The 20,625-nt window shown below is 32.1% G+C and overlaps 1 protein-coding gene across 11 annotated transcripts in view; it reads left to right on the top strand.

The window, feature by feature from the left end:
- Positions 1-5,511: 5,511 nt before the first annotated feature.
- Positions 5,512-20,625, top strand: part of LOC134701964 (CAP-Gly domain-containing linker protein 1-like) — an 87,314-nt gene continuing 72,200 nt past the window's right edge. For 10 of the 11 annotated variants that reach the window (XM_063563082.1, XM_063563084.1, XM_063563081.1 and 7 more), the window contains exons 1-3: positions 5,512-5,608; positions 16,662-16,882; positions 17,293-17,404. In XM_063563082.1, coding sequence (XP_063419152.1) covers positions 17,293-17,404 — 112 coding nt within the window. In that variant the 5' untranslated portion in view covers positions 5,512-5,608; positions 16,662-16,882. Of the gene's footprint in view, positions 5,609-16,661; positions 16,883-17,000; positions 17,020-17,292; positions 17,405-20,625 lie in introns of those variants that run through there. The other variant, XM_063563077.1, reaches the window with a different exon arrangement.

Genomic DNA, 20,625 nt, shown 5'->3' with positions numbered 1-20,625 from the left:
TTACTTCGTCCGGAGCATTTTATACGAGTTTTTATATTATACATGTATGTTATGACGTTTTTAACCACGTCGTCGTTCAAAGATAGTTGGTTTTTAGACAATAACCTAAGTAAATGTGCGTTGATAGCTAAGAAATTGTTCTACATGGTTCGACATTACAAAAAGAATGTTGGGATTGATTTTAATGGTGATTGTCTTATCCGTAAAGGAGCCTACAAATTACCATATATTACTAGTACTTCATGCAGGGACTTCTTAGGAAGAAAGACAAGAAGTTAGCAATATCCTTTAACTCTACTTTCCGCTATATAGATGATGTTCTTTCACTAAATAATTCAAAATGCGGTGACTATGTGTCACGCATCTATCCCATCGAACTAGAGATAAAGGATACTACAGATACAGTTAAGTTAGCCTCATATATTGACTTACATCTAGAAATTGACAATGATGGTCGGTTGAAAACAAAACTTTACGACAAAAGAGATGATTTCACCTTTCCAATTGTGAACTTTCTCTTTCTAAGTAGCAACATTCCAACAGCACCTGCATACGGGGTACATATCTCCCCAATTGATACGATATTTCCGGATCCGTACTTGCATTTACTATCATGATTTTCTTGATAGAGGGTTGCTGCTCATAAGGAAGCTATTAAACCAAGAGTTCCAAATGGTGAAGTTGAAATCATCCCTTCGTAAATTTTACGGACGTCATCACGAGTAGGTTGACCGTTATGGAATAACCGTTTCACAAATGATATCGGATATGTTTCTTACGTCGTAACTACAATCCCCTTCCCTTTCATAAATGTTACCTACCGAATTAGACTACTAGTATTTACCGGATTTTTTTTTCTTCTCATAAACAACACGACGGGTGCCACATGTGGAGCAGGATCTGCTTACCCTTCTGGAGCACCCGAGATCACCCCTAGTTTTTGGTGGGGTTTGTGTTGTTTATTCTTTAGTTTTCTATGTTGTGTCATGTGTACTATTGTTTGTCTGTTTGTCTTTTTCATTTTTAGCAATGGCGTTGTCAATTTATTTTAGTTTTATGAGTTTGACTGTCCCTTTGGTATCTTTTTTCCTTTTTTTACAATAAATATTTCAGCTGATCTGAAACAATTTCATTTTCATGCCTTGAACATCATGTACTGTATTACGACGCTAGTTCAAAACTGACGAGGAAATGTCACCCGGTCACCGAAAGTTTTATTATTTGTGAAGCCAAGGTGGTCGAGTGGTCTAGCGCGTCAAATACAGTGACGCGATTTGGTGTCACAATATCTCAGGAGGCATTAGTTCGATGGAATCTTGGCGAGGGAAGACCAAAAAAAATGCGACATCAAATTAACAGATCTAACATTGTCGGGTTGATGTTCAGACGAGTTGTATGAAAATAAAAATAATAGTTATCAAAGGTATCAGGATTATAATATAGTACGCCAGACGCGCGTTTTTCCTACATAAGACGACGCATCAGTGACGCTCATATCAAAATATTTATATAGCCAAAAAAGTTCAAAGTTGAAGAGCATTGAGGGTCCAAAATTTCCAAAACGTTGTACCAAATACGGCTAAGGTAATGTATGCCTGGGATAGGAAAATCCTTAGTTCTTTTTTTTTAAATTCAAAGTTTTGTAAACAGGAAACTTGTAAAAATGACAACATTATTGATATGCATGTCAACACCGAAATGTTAACTACTGGACTGGTGATACCCTCGGGGAGGAAACGTCCACCAGCAGTGGTATCGACCCGGTGATGTAAATAGTTATATACTAGTATACTATAATTTTCCTTGATAAAGCTGGTTCTTTTAAAACCTAAGGCTTATATCATCCATTAAAGAATAAATACATTTAAATCTAAGTTAACTTTGATATGCTGAATCGAGCTGTGTATTTAGATTGTGGATATTGAACAACAACAGGTAAAAGTCCAATTTCAATGTTTTCAGCTCATTCATTCTGTTTCAGAAACCAATGGTATGTCAAATATTTAATCAAAATTCATATTCAGAGCTTAAATGTAGTGTCCATACTTGTACCACTGAACTATATATTCAGGGTTCGCCCTCTTTGTTCGTATGAAGATATTCTATTTTAGATTTTGAAACGCCGTCACTGAAAACATCTCACCTTAACTATCTATTTCTCATCTTTGTTACAACTAAGACAAAAGCCTAGAATGTATTACGTACAGAATAATTTCTTAGAAAAAGAAAAATACACACAAAAAGTATCGTTTAGTTTACATATTATGAAGGCTTCTATAATCAATACCAATATTTGTTTTACTATGTACCTTAATCTGTTAAGGTACAAAATGTATATAGGGGGAAGTCTGAGACAAATTAATTGTGCCTGTGATAGTAGATCCAATTATTTCATTTTCATTCTAACCGGAATGTCTAATATGTAACTATATCGAATCATATATTGAACCTGAACTGTAAGATCTTGTAATGCCATGCTTTCTTTCTAAGAATTATCAAGGATCTGGGTTGAAAACGGTAGGAGGTGATTACGCGAAACTTGTAGCTTCTTCTCACCGATAAACATTATCACTAACAAATAATTATATTAACCTGATTACGTTAATTACATTAAAATAAAATGAAAAGAACGATCGATAAACAATCAAAATGCAATTTCAAATATGAGCATAATGAAATTTCTTCATATAAGATAAACTACAAGAAATCAATAGCATTTACACCACAACAATAAAATTGAGAATGGAAATGGGGAATGTGTCAAAGAGACAACAACCCGACCATAGAAAAAACAAGAGCAGAAGGTCACCAATATGTTTTTTTTTTTTATTGAAACGATGAGGTTTCATTTCAATAGATGTATTTGACCCTTACTTATGTCGACCGCAGTTTTCAAAGATCTGGTAGGTGTGGCGTTTTCCCAGACGGGCTTCGTTTGAAGGTAGTCCTAACGGGTAACAATCCATCATTGTCGTAACCAAGCATCTCAACACTGGTGTATGTCCTTTTGGTTTGAAAATTGCGTTGGAGGATCTAAAGGAAATGGTAATATTTAAGCGAGAGAAAGGGAGTCAACAAATGAGGGAGCGAGAGTCAGTGAATGAACAGATGCATCTGCCTGGTTGCACTATTTGATACAAATTTAATCGGGATTTTGCCTAGGCATGATTATTTCTTTATATTATTGAACATTCACTTCATTACTGCGCTGAACTAGATCTAGTATTCGTGTCTGATGGAACATTGTCTCAAGGTCAAGAGTTTTATAATTCAACAAACGCTGTCGAACAATTTGTGTCTGTTTTGTACACACTTCGTTGTAAATATACCCGGTAATAGAATTTGACAAGTGAGAGGTTTAGCACTATAAAACCAGGTTCAATACACCATTTTCTAGATTTGAAAATGCCTCTACCAAGTCAGGAATATGACAGTTGTTGTCCATTCGTTTGATGTGTTTTATCATTTGATTTTGCCATTTGATGAGGGACTTTCCGTTTTGTGATTTTACTCTTTGTGAGCATTATGTATTTCTAAAGGAGTCATTAAATGTATTCTTGTTGTATTTATCGGCAGTTACTGGTTGGAAATCATAATCCTTTCACAATATTATAGAATAGTCTAACACATAGCTTTTATTATATCTTTTCAAATGACTACCAGTCCCTGGAATATATAAGGTGGTTAAGGAAAAATTTACTACTTAGAGTTTTATTTGCCTGTTATCTCTGATGAGCTATATGATATCTTAAATTTTAGGTTAATAAGCTCTTCCATATTATGATAACACTTGATTTCCGACTAAGTACTATATTTAAGCCTCGAGAATGACTGACAGTAATGGAAAAATACTATAAAATATGTTTATAGAAAGAAAAAAAATACATCAACTGCACGTTTTGAAAATCACCCTTTTATACGAAAGCGTGTGCGAATGGTGTGTGATCCCAAATTCCATAAAGATATGGGCTTAATACCGAATTCCCAAAAATATAAATCATTCCAGTTAAAAAAAATATGTTAATCATGAATTCCTTAGTCTTGATAAGTGTAAATTGAAGTCATGCGAAAAAAAACTGCTGAAAAAAATGTAAAACAATTCAAACGGTAAATTTTACCTGATTTAAAACATTTGTGACAATGATAAACCCTCCACCTTAACCTCGAACTATGGCGTAAAAGAAAAATAAGAAGCAGCTGAAAAGCTTCTGCAGTTACTGAAACTGTTGTGTTCAAAGCAAATAACCCTTTTGAAACCTTCACTTTATAATCTGCCGTAATTATTGCAATACGGCTTTTGCTTACAAACATGTATTAATCTTAAATGTTATTTCTGCTCTTTTGAGAATTTAACTCGCATATTTGTATTAATTTCGAATATGTTTGATCAATATACTATAAATACTATGAGAAATTCACTTGTTAGGACTTGTTACAGTGAGTCAGAGCACATTATAAAATTCCATTCTGACTAGTTTTTGAGAAATCCATAACCATCTTTATTCTTTTCAAGAGATGAAAAAGCCTTCTAACAGTTTCCTCTGCTTGGTTGCGTTATTTGAAATTAATGTTACACATGTACACGAAGGTTGTATCGTTCTCATGTTTTGTTAAGGTATGCTGATCTATGTTGGGTGTTTCAGGGAAATATTATGTTTTCAATCTTATTTATATGCTTTTGCCATTTCAGTTCGACAAAAAATTCCGATCTGTCGTTTAAACATTTGATGTTGACGTTTTTCAATTGAAATCCTAGTTAGCCAAACGAATAAAATCTTCTTTAATAGGCAAGTGCTATCAATCAATAAATTTGATAGGTGCTTGCTTCTTCTTCTTCTTCTCTGTATTAGCTTCCTTTAAATAGGAACACCTCTAATATATATATTATTAGAGTATTTGGGGTAAATTTTGTAAGATTTTTTTTTTTTTGTTGTATGTAGATAACTATGTACAGCACACTATGTAGGAGGTTTACTTTCATTTATAAGTTGTTTTTATATATATATATACAGACTGTTTTATTTTGTATCTATTTTTTTTAAAATTTTTTTTTAATATAATAAAAGAAACGTGCACCATAGCAGTATTTACATGTGAGGGTCTTATATACATGTTTTTTGTTGTTTTATTTGTTTGTTTTAAAACTTAAACATCCAATATTTAAAAGTTGTACAAAAACAAAATAAGTGTCTATAATGATAGTAGTTATATATATATAATTCTATTTTTTTTATAAAAGGATAGAGTTATAGATTAATTTTCTAAAAATGAGGTTACTTAATTATTTTAAAAGGAACAAGTATGTATTTTAAAAAGTAAAAATATATTTTGCATCAATTTTAATATGATAAAATATCTCATAATAGTGAACATCAATTTTCTTGACTGGTGATGTGGAATTTCATTGATAAAAATTATAATCTTTTATCTAATTAAAAAGCTAAAAAATTAAAAATAAGACAGTCATTGCACGGGACCAAAAATCTTTTAGCTAAAATTTAAACCGGAAGTCATGGGAGAGTCTGCGCATTGAGTCATCAAGATTTGACAACTTACCAAGGATAAATTAACTTGATTTCAGCTTCTGCTGCAGCAATTTGGTGCAATAGTGCGTCATTTTATGAAAAACACATTACTTATTATTTACTTAATTTTGATATGCACCAAATACTGTCTTACTAATTCATCATTTGACCCTTGAATTAACTCGTTTTCCACCCCTCCGATCTACCTCTGAAAAGTGATGTGTATCTTTTCTATATTTGTCTGGGCAGTTTAATACAGTATCCATATAACCGATGTATCATTTTTGAAGATAAATCTAAATGTTACTCATAGCTTAAAACACACAGAGCAAGTTGAATTTATTAAAACATGAATAGTTGACCCCTCCCTGATGGTTAGAATATTGTAATTTTCTGTTGAGGTTACCAGATGGTCATGATGGTGTATAACATGATCAAGAAGATGTGCATATACATGTTATAGTTGATACATTTACAAAGTAGCATAACACAAACTCTGAAAGGTTTTTTTAAACCAACTTTGAATTCAAATCCATGCAATATGACATAACATACACAAATACAATGTACATAGTTTACTAATTTAAAAACACTTGTATCCAGGTGTAATGATAAGTCGTTATACTAAGGCTATTTTTGGGATACGATTGCTGTCAAGCAATCTGTAGACTTTTACCGTTGACCCTATGATACACTCCCTCACGTCATTCGTTTTATTCTAAACATTCAGCAACATCTCAGATTCTTATGATTGTCTTGCTTTAAAAGGTAAAAACAAGCAAACAATTGAACATAAACAACTTTCCTGTAATGTTTTACTCATAATCTTCATGTGTGATATTTTCCTTGACTTATATGCGTGTTTTTAACAATACGGAAAATCAGAATTAAACAGTATTTATATTTAGTGTTTTTATAAATTTAGAAACACGTCAGAGGGAATTCCCAAATTTTGATAACTTGCGAGAGTTCTCTGAAAGCCGATCGATAATTCTATTTCTGTCACAAGAACTGAAGTGGAGTATTTCTATATTTTACCGTTATGAAACTGATATTTGATACTGTACTCTCATAAAGAAATGGAGAACCATTCATCATATCATTTAATAAACGTTCTTGTTCCAAATCGGAAGTCACGGTTTGTTTATGTATTAATGCCTATGCGTGGTTTCACTAATTAGAGACAAAAAGAATTGTAGAGACAAAAAGCGTCAAGAAGCGCCATAAAGAATAATATTAGCAACAAGAAACTTAGTATTTAGCGACAAGAAAACATTTTTTTATTTATATTACTTATTCGAAATAAATATTTAAAAAACATGCAAAAGAAAACAATTTCAATGACAGGAAAGTTAATTTTGATAGGGAAAAAAATGAAACTTGTAAATTTAATTCAGTTGCTACATTTATTTACATGATATTTTTTATGGTATCACAGGAAAAATTACCTTTACCCTGTCGTTTTATGGTATTACTTTTACTTGTGTTTTAGAACAATAATATATTTTGTCTTTTTATTTGTTTTTAAAACTATTTTTGTACAATATATAATTAACTTGCAAAATGCATTATTTGTGCATAATTGTCCAGAAAATACATACACAAATTGTGAAATACAAATTTAGAACTGAAATCAAACAAGAGGAAAACATAATTAAAATTTGAATATTTTTCATCATTTTACTAGTATTTAGTGTATTGTCTCATTTAACGATATTTATCATGTTTATGCATATAGATTGAAGATTAAAGGAAACTGATGACAATCTTGAGTTTTCAACAGGTGTTCACTATTCAGTACAATAATTGTATATTCTGGTGCGTGTAATTGATGAAGGTGTTAATGGATGTTATTGTAGCAATTAAACAAAGGACACACACCTAGTTTATCTCATTTGATGCTCTTAATTGTGTATTACCTTAGAGTGAAGCCACAGCTAATGTTGGTCCTATCAGGAAAAAATAATTGTATAGTTAGGAAGGAAATAATATTTCATGTTTTTGTTTTATTAAATCCTTCAAAAGGAAGGTGACAAATCTTTGTTTTTATTTTCATTTTATAGCGTTCACATTTCCTTTGCTCTTACACATGTTTAATTTCTTCATCGATCAATATGATAATAAAAAGTACACAATCTTTTCCTCAAATTTTTTTTATTTCTTCATCTTTCAATATAATCCTAAAAAAATATTTTGATGTATGTGATAACAAAATGTATTCTTGTCGCTAAATAGCTTCTTGTTGCTTTTTGTCACTATTTTTGGAAAATGACGCAGTCATTGTTCCATAACTGCCGACCTGAACTTCATTACATTTCTCTGCCTACCGCGCTTGGTTTCGTATTTCCTATTTTCCAAACAAACTGGAATCTGCTTGTGTTATCATTATGCATCATTTTGTAGTATTAAATCAGCCAGGACCCAGTTTACACTGGTTTTTGCTTGTATTCCACTACACTCGAACAAAGTGTTGTAGTTTGACGGGAACCAGTTTTAGAATTTGTAAACTACAAAACGTAATCGGTTATTGTTCATTCCGTTTTGGTGTTTTATACCGACTTATATGGTTTGAATAAGCTTAAGACCATTCAAACATTAATGTGATAGGTATATTAAAGATTGTTTTACAAAAGGATTGAACTGTTTTACTTTCAAAGTCGTATTATAGGGATATCTGTCATATACGGATTTCCACTCTCACCGGTTAATTTCTTCTTTTACACGTGCTTTGGAAACTTCCTGTTTAATCGCAAGTTTTAAAATTGTTTTTGAGTGAATTAAACTTATTTTAACAATCATGAAGCGTTCCAGAATCATTTTAAAGCAGTTTCTTCTTCTCTTTGATGATGGAAAATAGGTTTTCTCAAGAAAATACCGCAAACAATCGCAGAGGATTGAAACGTACAAGTCAAGTCGGCACCTGGTTGAATTGGCATCTAGTCAAATCGGCACCTATTCGACGTCAATTCGGCATCCAATAATATTTGATATAATATTTTCTATTCAATTAATTAATTACTGTTACCAAGTACATAGTGAATATGTTGTTGTGTATTTTGGTAAACCACGAAACGAAAGTGAATATGTAGTGTATAAAGGTAAACAACGAAGCCCTTACCAAAGCTGTTGTTTTAACAATTAGACAATTTGTGTAATTGTAAAAACAAGTCAATTATTAAAATAAAATGGAAAACTATGAGTCACTTTCAATAAATCAAACTTTCATGCCAAATAATTAGCAAATTTAAGGTGTTTGTTTTTCAGTAAAGTTTAAACAGCATTAAACCAACAATCCTGTAAAATGCTCAACTGGTTAAAATAATGCAGAAAAATACACAATATCTCATGTATTAGTCCAAATAATTATGACGTCTGGCAAGGCTATTTTATTATTTTTCTGGGACGCCTTCCTAGGACGTTCAGGTGCCAATTTAACTAGGTGCCAGTTTGACTAGAATTCTATGACAAATGTTTGAAACTATCTGAGTTTCATTAGACTTTTGATAGCAGTATCAAAAAGATTATTTACTTAATATTTTGTGGGAGAAGGGGGTTCAGACTGTGTGGCATCAGGTCTGTTTGTGCCCAATACATTTTCGCACCCTACACGTTCGCACATTCACACTCTACTCATTCACGCCCAATTTTAATTCAAATTCAAGTTGAATAATTGGAAAATTATGGTTGTTGTTTTAAATTGCTTTGGTGAAAATACTGAATGTATTTATAGCTTGGTATGAGTAAAACATTGAAGATTTTAAAGGAAAAAACACAAAAGATAATTGTTTTTAACAGCTTGGTCCCATTGATCTGAAACAACGAAACAATAAAACATAGAAACCAAAATATAGCAATCCACTAATATAACCAAAACATGATAAAATTTATTCAACACGCAGGAACAAACATAGTCAGAATCTCACTTCATTTTGAAACAAGTCAATGAAACAAGTTATAGCAATACACTAACCAAAACATGATTGAGAGTTATTCAACACAAAATAAAACGTTGACAAAATACCACTTTATTTAGAAAGGATTATTATTATTTTTAGCAATACCTTATCCAAAACATAATTAAGATTTATTCAACACCAAAAAAAAATTGCTGTCTCACTTTATTTTGAGACAATGACAACAATTATACTTATAAGAAAACACTTGCTTACATAGTTATTAAACACAAAACCAATTAAGATTGGGTGCGAACATGTAGGGTGTGAAAGTGAAAGGGGTGAAAATGAGTGGGCGCAAACGTGAATGGAAGCGAACGGACTCAGATTCAGACTATGTACCAGTGAGAAATATACAAGCCTTGCTACGGTATTTATTTGTACAATTCAGCTAGTCTTGACCTATTCATTTGTCTTAAAAAAACCAGCCAGTTGTCACCTTCACTTCACACACACACACATATACGAATATCAATTATATGCTCACGATACATGTTGCATTGTTAAACTAATTACGGTATGTGAAAATCAAGACTTGCATAAAAACTATCCCAATATTAGAGACAGTGGCGTCATTTTTCTTCAGAGCTTTCAGCTCTTTGATTTTTCTTCTTGTCGCTTCTTGACGGTTTTTGTCGCTAATTAGTGAGACCCCACATGCGTGTAGTTTTCCTGATTTCAAGGGGTATCAGATTGAGTGATTCCCCGTTTCATTAATTAATTTGAAACTCATGGGATTCTTTCTATGTCTGTCTGAATATGGAGGGCTATTGTTGTTGCATAATTTTAAATCATATGCATAATTTAAATTCAAATAAATGTTTCATCGTAAAAATCACCTATAACACCCCTTCAGCAGAAATGGAATCTTCCATATTATCGTTTCGAGTTGTCTCCCTTTTTGAAGTATTCGTCAAGAAGAATTAACTCGTTAATGCCCATAAACGTCGTATTATATTAAGAACGATCTCAATGTAAACAGAGTAGTGTGTACGGAAAGGAGTCATGCCCTCTGACCCAAAGGAACTTCAATAATTAAAGAGTAAGAAATGGGGTTCCTCCTAAACTGGTCCGCCATTCTATATATAGCTTCGCACCGAAGGTCAATGTAGCGATAAGTGAAAACAGGGGTCCAGTTTAGGGTTCCTCCTAGAATTACGGTGATAAGATACGGAAGCAAGTTAACTTGTACCACGGCATTGGAACCAAAAAAGTTAACTTGTACTACTGGGAAGTCGTACCATTCAGAAAAATATATTAAAAAATATGATGTTTTATGGGTTTCTGTTTGTAAACTTAATAGAAATAAAGTTGAATTACTTGAATTTTACACAGGAGTTAAATGAAAACTTAGACAAAAATAAAGAATGTTTTAAAGCATTAATGTTTTAACTGATCTTTCAAACTAGAACATAGGCGGATCCAGCCCCCCCCCCCCCCCCCTTTTTGTGGAAAAAATTTGGTTGATTATAAAGGGAATCATTGAAGCATGACTGGAGCGGGCCGCCTCTTTGGTCAGTCAGCGGGCTCCCCCTTAGGAAAAGTTCTGGATCCGCCACTGTAGAACTTAATCCAGAGGAAAGTTAAAACATTGCTTTATTAAACTGTACCTTATTAAAATTGAACATGTTGAAAATATATATATCCAATTTAAGTTAATTAAAGCTGTAATCCATGATCACAAATTGAATGCTATGTTTACAATTGTTGAAAGCCATGTGCTTTTTTTGTGGGGAAAATGCGGACCCCCTTAACAGGAATCAGTTACATTTCATTGTTATTTATAGACAGTAAAAATAATTTTGGCAATCATTTTGACTAACTGCTAAGATTTAATTATTCATGAAAAATTTTCTTCGGGTGAAACTGTTGATTCTTTAAGGCAGCAACCATTTGATTTTCTGGGGGGGCTATGGTTTTTTTTTCTGTGCAAACTTTTTTTTTCGCCTTCGGCGAGGAACAATCTATTTTTTAAGCGACAAATCGAAAACTATCTTTTTCTTTCAATATTAGCATTACATATAGTGGCAGCTGAGGGTGAAACAAACAATTTTTTTTTTTCAGGGTCCAAAAAAAACCATAGCCCCCCCCCCCCCCCCCCCCCGAAAATCAAATGGTTGCTGCCTAATTATCTACATCTGCCACAGTATTTTCTATCCAATATACAAGGAACATTAGCTACAAATTGGTCATTGTACTTTCAAATTATATACATTTTACAGACTTAAGAGGTATTGGGTGAAAGTAACGTATATCATGTATATTCATCATTTAAAACCAATTGAATGCATTTAAATACGTTGGTACCAGTTAGCATTGGTACAATTTTTTTTTTAGTGGTATGAGTTTACAATGGTACAGGATAATAATAATAATAATAATAATCTTTATTTCAAGAGGGTATGCTCAATTAGTACAAACACTATTCTCCCTTGAGGCCCTCACACTCCACTCACAATGCAATTCACACAATTTCTTCATAACAAAGAAAAAATAACAAAGGATAACTATAATTCGATAAAACACAATAAGTACATGGCTCATACACTTGTAACGGGGATTGGCTATTCTTTAAGTTGAGTGGCTATTTAGATTGTTACATTTTGCATGTGCAGTTGAATTAGTTAAGAGAATAATACTATCCAGCTAAACCATGGTTACTGGCAAAAAATGCTTGAGACTCACGCATGTTCATGCTTTTTTGCGGCAGTATTCTTGGATCTATTTTTTACCTCTTTGATCTTTTCAATTTTGGCCAAATCTCATGCATTTGTTTAATGAAAATTTGGCAGAACTGCTATACATGTGTCAATGAAAACTATAGCAATCGTATCCCTCAGAGCATTCTGCTCTTTGATTTTCTTATTTTTTCTGTAGACTTAGCTTTAATTTTTCATAACCATGCATTGGCAAGCTTGATAACTCGTAATTGTTTGTCAGTAACTAAATGTACGATGATGTCCCATACGGAACCTTCTGACCTTGTTTGTTTACATTAAAATTTCAATGGCGTCAAAATCACGTGATGTCAATTCGTTATATCCAATCAAATTGCTCTACTGTCAATTAGGGGATTTTTCAGTCTACAGCAATTACGTTATTTCTTTCTGGGATATTGCTTCAAAATAGTTTGCAATAGTTCTGGGTTTTATTCAACAGGAAAGCTCTTTTTTTGCCATCCCTTTTGACATCAAGGGAATTTTGTATGAATATTTACCTACAGTCATGATGGTCAGAATATCGATCTTTTTATAATGAATAAAAGGAAAATTCTATGAAAAATAAAGGTAAATTGTTTCTTATTAACTAACTCTATATGCCTGTTCAAAATTATGGCATGGACATCGTTTTTTCATATAGTTTTTAAGGTCTTTCCTCTCCGCGAGGAAAGACCTTATTGTTTTTCGCATGTTTTTTTTTTTTTTTTTTTTTTTTCATCCAGCATTTGTTTGACATGGCCTCCCCTCGTTTCTATTGGAGTTATCAAAACGAAATATGGACCATTGGTAGACCTCATTATGAAGTATTACCAGATGAGGCTGTGTAGGATTTCACCATCCCCTTTAGAAGTTATCTCCCTTTTATTGATTTTTCAACATGGCCCCCCCCTCGTTGTTTTTAAAGATATCATGATCTTATTTGGACAATAGGTACATCTCATAATGATGTATTACCATATGAGGCTGCATAGAATTTCATCATCCCCTTTGAGAGTTATTTCCCCTTGAAACAATTTCTTTCCTTTGCTCATTTCTCAAAAAATGTTAGAGATAGAATCGATTTTAAACGGGAACATGTACAGGAACAGATGGCAATGTTAATGAACATATACAATCATTTTGTTATTAACCCTTATAAGGAGTTATTCCCCTTGAAAAAATGTATACAATTTTAGAAAAAATCTATTTCAAGAACTGGAAGTCGTAGAGACTTGGGACCTTCACCAATAATCTTTAATTCATGTGACCTTCAATATGCACCCAAGGTCAAAGGTCACAGAGTGCAAAAAAAAATTACGCTGCAATTTCAAGCTTACATATTAGGAAAACAATAAGACTTTGCTGCCTACATACAGCGTATAAAATGTTCCTCTCGACGAACTCTACATTTTATATAATAAGCCCAAAAATGTCCGACCGTCTGTTCAAAAGTTACAACGGGATGATTATTAAAAGTATAGTATTTTGTGTATATCTTTTTAAAGGTAACAGATATCAACCTACTATAAACTGAAAAGATGATCAGTAATTCAAGACCTTCAATTTGAGGTCAATGTCAGGTCATGATGAAATTTCACCTTGACCTTCACATTATACTATGACCTTGACCTTGTGATATTTGAAAGGTCAAGTGGTCTTGAGTTGAATGGTGATAGTCCGGTGTCTCTACGACTTCCGGTTCTCAAGTTTGGTATTGCATCATATATTTGATGATTAATTGTGACCTTGGTGAACATTGAAATTGTCCCAATTCTTTTTCTATGATGTTGTCCTTTAACTGTAGATCATTTACCATTTAACAGATTTGAGATATCTGCTGTCGTTTTAGAGATAATGCAGTTTGAAATTTTGCGAGCGGCGGCATGTATTTCCGAATCAACAACAGCTTACCACTTAAAATGTTTAAGAAATTGAAGAGGTTGGCATAGTTATATGTTTGACCAAATACCAAAAACATTCCATGGGAAAAAACACAAAAAAAATCATTTTGAAATTTTCATGTTTTGCATTAACTTTGTAAGTTTCATAACTTCTATTTATATCGTTGATATTGCATCATTTTTGACACTTTGCCAAATGGGGTCAACTGATATATCAAATTGAAGGTCTCAATAAACTCTGCTTAAAAATAAAAATTTTAAACCTCTTTTTCATCCCAGGGGGAAGGGTGGGGTCATTTAGTGCAAACATTCAAATTTTTCAGATGGTAATGTTGTCGCATATCAAATGAAAGAACATAAAGCGTACATATCAAATTTCAAATTCACGTCCCCCGAAAATTGGTTGGATGGGGTCATTGAGTGCAAAAAAAAAACTTTTACAATTGGGTTGTTGTATATCAAGTAAAAGGTCATGATGTGTACATTTGAAATATCAAATTCTTGACCTCCAAAAATTAGTTGGATGGGGTTATTAAGTGCAAAAATCAAACTTTCTAGAACATGGCGTTGTCGCATATCAAATGAAAGCTCATCTATCCTGTGTTACATACATCATACTTCCGATCTCAAAAAGGTAGGCTGATGAGGTCATTAAGTGTAAAAAGTGAAAAGTTTCAGAAGGTATGCTTGTCGTATATCAAACGAAAGGTTGTACAAAGTACATTTCGAAAACATCACTTTTACAGGAAAGACCTTTCAATTGTTTCACAAACAATTGAGATACTAGTTCTTCTTTCATTTTGGTTGGGCTTTTTTCGCAGGAAAATCAAGGAAGAGGTAAGGAGCATGTCATTTTTAAATTCCTAAAAATACGATTTGCTTGACCTGTATTGCCTGCCACAAGATTGATGACGCTGAATGGAATGTACACAAAGCAATGGAGGCACGAAATGGGATTTTGTGAAATTCTAGAATGTTTTTAAATATTCTGAAGTTGGGATTGAAACGGGCATTAGAAAATTGGCATTTTTTGGCAATAATTGAGAACAACAATGAAAACTTACCTTTAGAAATGTTTTTATTCAAAAGTGCAGAAAAAATGTATTTTGCACTGTTTTTCTACGCCAGAAGTACCGTAGTGACATCAATGCAGAGTTTCCCCGTGTGTTAAGTTCAAACACAAATACCTAACGAACTGACAAGATGAACGATCTTAGACTACGGTAGGATACTTCAATGTGGTCTTACTCATTAGCGACAAAACAGATATATCATGTTATTGAACAGATTATCATATTACTGAGGGGTATTTTAAACAAATATATCATGTTATTGAGGGGTATTTGTGAAAAATACCAGTCTTGAGAATGAATTTCACTCGCCTAACGGCTCTTGAAATTTAACATTCTCTCCACTGGTATTTCGCAAATACCCCTCCTGAACATGATATATCTGTTCAAAAGTGAATATTCAAAAACATTATTTGATATTTTATAATGTAAAGTTTCAATTTTCGTTAGATTTTGTACCACCATCAGGCATGGGGTAATCATAATCAGTAATCATAATTAGCTGTAATTGATTACATTTTTCAGTGTAATCCTATGTAATCAGTAATCATGCCATTTCTGATTACAAGTACTTGTAAGTTGTAATGTAATCGATTACATTGCCAAAAACAGGTGAAATCTTGATTACTTTTAGATTACTTTAAGATTCCCCATCCCTGACTACTATCATGACTATGACCACAGGATCCATGTATTATGGCTCTGGTTCAATAGAACTTGTTGTTCATTTTGCTGCTGTGGAATATATGTGTTTCTGGTTATTTTTAATATGAGGCAGGTGTTGCCTGCGAAAGGGGGTGAAGTCCGTATCAATGACTTTTTATAAATCTAACATATTTTAATGTTAGAAAAGAAACAGAAATACCATAAAGTTTCCGATGTTGGTCCTATTTCACTCTAAGCCTCATGACAAACAAACAGGAAGAAAATAAAAGTTAGAAAAAAAAGTTAACGATTTTGAGTTCATAAGAACATTGGAAATGATATATTTTTTTTATTGATTTTTCTACTGCTCTAGTAGGGGACGAAATAAGACTTGGTTTTCCTGTTCGAATCATTTTACACATAGTCATTATGGGGCCCTTTTTAGCTTGCTGTTCAGTGAGAGCCAAAGCTCCATGTTGTAGGTTTTACTTTGGCATATAATTGTCACAGGCACTTGTTTCTGTCAATATGGGTTTACTATCCATACCCGTATTAAAATTCTTTCGTACGGGTATGAATAGTAAACCCCATATTGACAGAAACATGTGCCTGTTATAATTGATGTATTTTTCATCTCACCAGGACAATAAAAAGATTTTGAGGAGGGAGCTATTTTCTGTAGGTAGTGTTAGACAAACAAACAAGTTCTTTTTTTATGGCATGAAAATAGTAATTAAAAAATAAGTCAGTATGCCAAGATTTAGTTGCTCACAGACAAATATCAATTCAGTAAACAAAGTACAAGAAATCACCCAAATGCAGTTGACAAAGAAATATATAAGAATTTTCTGTTATAGGTCATTTGTAGGTGTAGAAGATAGAAAAATGGTTTGACCCAGTTGTATGTGGAAAGAAAGACACTTGATAAAGTACAAGATACAAAAAAGAATAGAGATTTGGTCAACATCCTGCTCTGGTTTCAGAAAGTTTCAGCAATTTCCTTGAGATCTCAGTCAGTAGTAAATCACCCTACATGTAGTATAAACCAGAGGAAAAAAGAAATGTAGCTAGTTGAATTAAAATTTGCAGGTAAAAATTACACATGAATGTGAGTCCTAAAATCAGAAGTATTTACAATACAGTGTTTTTATCAAGAAAAATATAAACTTACACGGAGAAAAGTGCTAAAATTGTTTTGTAACATGTTGTTGAATTAAAGTTTGCAGGTAAAATTAATGAATGAATGATTGTGTAAGGCAAAGAATCAAAAGTAATTTTTATAATAAAAATTTACTTGTATTCCTACAGTCACACAGTCATGACAGTGTTTTTTATTAAGAAACATATTAACCTTAGGAGAAAAGTGTTAAAAAATATTATTTAGAAAAAAACAGGGCAATATTCATGATATTATCTAAAGGAAACTTGAAATGATTATTAAAATTTTCCACTTCTATGATAAAAATGTGTTCCATTATTTATTACATTGGTTTTTACAGATGAGTTTACCGAGACCATCAGGGCTGAAAGCCCCATCAAAGATTGGCAAGCCTACAGGTCTGCCACAGCCCAAATCTGCTTCTTCTCTTCCAGCTCCAGATAAAGCCAAAAGTAAGATGTATTATAGTGTAATAATATATGTGTAGAAACAGCATTGTGATGCATGTACATGTATTGTAATTATAAACAGTTTGTAATTCATGATTATTCTGTTGTAAAATATATTACAAGTTAGGCAAAGATGTTTATTAACCCTTGCTTCCATTGATTTATATTTTTGCATACTTGATCCGCATAGGATTTTTCAATAAAATGCTGAAAATATGCTTTAAAGTATTAATGCATTGTGAAAAACAAATATTTCATCAAATAAATTTAAGTCTGATATTCCTATGATATTACTTTTCATATTGGATACAAATTTTATTAAGGTGGTACCTAACACTTTCACTAAAATTAATTTGGCTTGTTTAATTTTCATAAAATTTTGTAAAAGTATTTACTTTGACCCTTTTACAAAAATATAAAAAATTAAAAAATTTTGAACCAACGGTTTTGTCAGAAAAAATACACTGGTTATATAGCAGTTTGACAAACACCAATTTTGATCACAGAGAAGCTTAATATTCCCTCAACAATGCGACGTAATTAAAACGTTTAGCATATTTTACAGAGTTATCTCCCTGTAGTGTTAGGTACCACCTTAAGTCTACTGCAGACACTTTGAAGTCAAAGCTTTTCAACTGAGGTACTGCGTCAGAAGGGGTCACTATGGAGGAAAGGGTTGATATCATATTCTGTTTTCTAGTGTATTCAAAATATACTTTTGATATGCAGTTCTGCAAGAATGATAATCTAAGGTCACACGAGTAGGTAAACTATTTTTATTCCAGTGGAATGAGGCAAGTTTCACCATACAAGAGTAGCATAAGGTGTACCTGAAAAAGAGGTACTGTGAAAGTACTTTAATTCGTGGGTATCAATTTTCGTGGATTGAGCAATATTAACATGTTCGTGGGTTTTTAAATTCGTGGATTTTAGTTTTCTAAAAAAAAATTAGTCTGAATTGAAGGAAATTGCAAAGTAAACATTGACCCGTGTTAATCGTAGTGATACCACTTATTTACCCATGATAGAGTGATCAACAGATTAAAGACCATCAAAGGTGTTAATTAGGCCATACACATGTCACCTATTGAAAATAGTAACATAAACAAATGCTATAAACGTATCTTGAATTGTCAAATAATTCTTATCAAAATCAAGCCCAGCATGAAATTATTATTTTCCATATGAACGAGAACTATGAGGATATAAAATGAACACTTTATCATACTAGCATATCAATACCGGAAATCTGACTTTCATCGATCAAAAATATTTTTTTATGAGAATTAAAGGATCAAAAGTTGTACAGGTTATGTTATTAAAGATTAAATGGGTATAATCCTGCATGCGGTTGTAGTTCTGTGACTGCGATCAAAGTATTCTCAGATTTGGCGTTATTCAACATATTCTCTAGATCATATCAGTGGTCAAACTTCCGATGGGGATCTTTCCATGTCTTGATTTGGACAATGGCTGTTTTATTTCGTTGGACACTTAAATTCGTGGATAAAGTCATCCACGAAAACCACGAAAATTGGTACCCCACGAATAAAAGTACTTTCACAGTATATATATGGAATATTGGTGGAATATCAGGCTATATACATGATATAGTATAGATGTACAATCTTAAATTGAATGAGAAATAAATTACCATTTGTAAAATCATATTCATGTCAATATTTTGGCGACACTGCAGTGAAGTTTTAAGATTAGCCGTTTGAATTTGTCAATCATATCATTACAAGTACAGAAATATGGAAAAAATATCTACCATCTTCCAGTTCCATCTTGCATAGGTGGGTGTAAGGAAATGTATTGCTGTTAATTCATAATTTTTGTGATCTTTACAGTTCTTCTATAAAAGCATGCAAAACAAAACATTGATCAACTTGCTTGCTATGTTTGCTTGGTTGTTTGCAAACAATAGGTAGGCGGAGTTTCAATCTGTTTTATATATACTGGGATTTGATTGGACAATAAGAATTCACATGAAATGAATTTACTGTTTATTGTCCAATCATATTCCAGTAAATAGTAAACAGACTGAATAAGACTACCTACCTGTTGTTTACGAACATCCAAACAATTTTAGCAAGCAAGTTAATCAATTGTTTGTTTTGCAAGATTTAATAGAAGAACTGTAATAATTGCCAATATCATAAATATTAAATGTTTGCAAAAAATATCAACTCACATCTGTTTAAAATTGGACACAAAATTTCTGAATTAACAGTATACATATTAAGTTAAGATGGCTTTAATACTGTTCTATATGAAAGAATGCTAAGAAATATAGAGAAATTTGACTTTTACAGGGACCATTCCAAGTAAGTTTTGTGTCAGGTGATTTTTTTTTAACAATTTGAAAATAACTTGTTTAATAAATGTATGAGGATATATATTTAAACAAATATTTAATGTGTAACAAAAGCTAAAAAAAAATTACAATGTTAACATAACATATTAAATATAAGTATAATGAAATACACAGTATTTAGATACAAGTGTGCGAGTTAATTGTAGGGATGCTTTGATTAAGACTGATTCAGTAAATTCCAATTCAAACAAACTTTAGGGACGACATCAACAGATCGATGTAGGATAAAAAACTTAAATTAAATAGTTTGGGGGTGGGGGGTTTACATTGCTGCAAGTTTTGTTAATCCATAATCGATTTTACGTATATCCATATAGGTTAATCAATTTTTTCCAAATTAAGTTAAGAGGGGTCTGGGGTTCAGTGAAAAAACTATGTGAATTAAGTTTTTTATCCTACCTTGAACTTACATAATTTGAATTGAATACATACAGAATTACCAACACAGCATTTTATTTACATTAATATTCATGTGATATATAGAAAATGTCATTGATTGCATTGGTTCAGGCAGAGAAAATTTTGTTATGACAATTTATTCAGAACAGGTTTGACGATAATTAATTTAAAAAAAAAGATGCATGTATAAATGTGTGAGCAGTAAAAGAAATGTTCTTAGCACCACCAAAAATTATCTCTTAATTTAATTAAGTATTCCATTATTTGACTTTGTCTTATTTATGTTTTTAAGGTCTTTGATTTTTTTCACCTTAAATCTAAACTTTCAAAATAGATTACAAGTTATAAGTAAATGTACATGTTTCTCTCAAGATGTTTGCGAAAACAGTTGAAAATTCATACAATTGTTTTAATTTGAAATATATTATGTGAAACTTTAAAATGT

This window comes from Mytilus trossulus, unplaced genomic scaffold, assembly GCF_036588685.1.
Source record: "Mytilus trossulus isolate FHL-02 unplaced genomic scaffold, PNRI_Mtr1.1.1.hap1 h1tg000373l__unscaffolded, whole genome shotgun sequence".
Classification (NCBI taxonomy): Eukaryota; Metazoa; Mollusca; class Bivalvia; order Mytilida; family Mytilidae; genus Mytilus; species Mytilus trossulus.
This window is presented reverse-complemented; position numbering and strand designations above follow the sequence as displayed.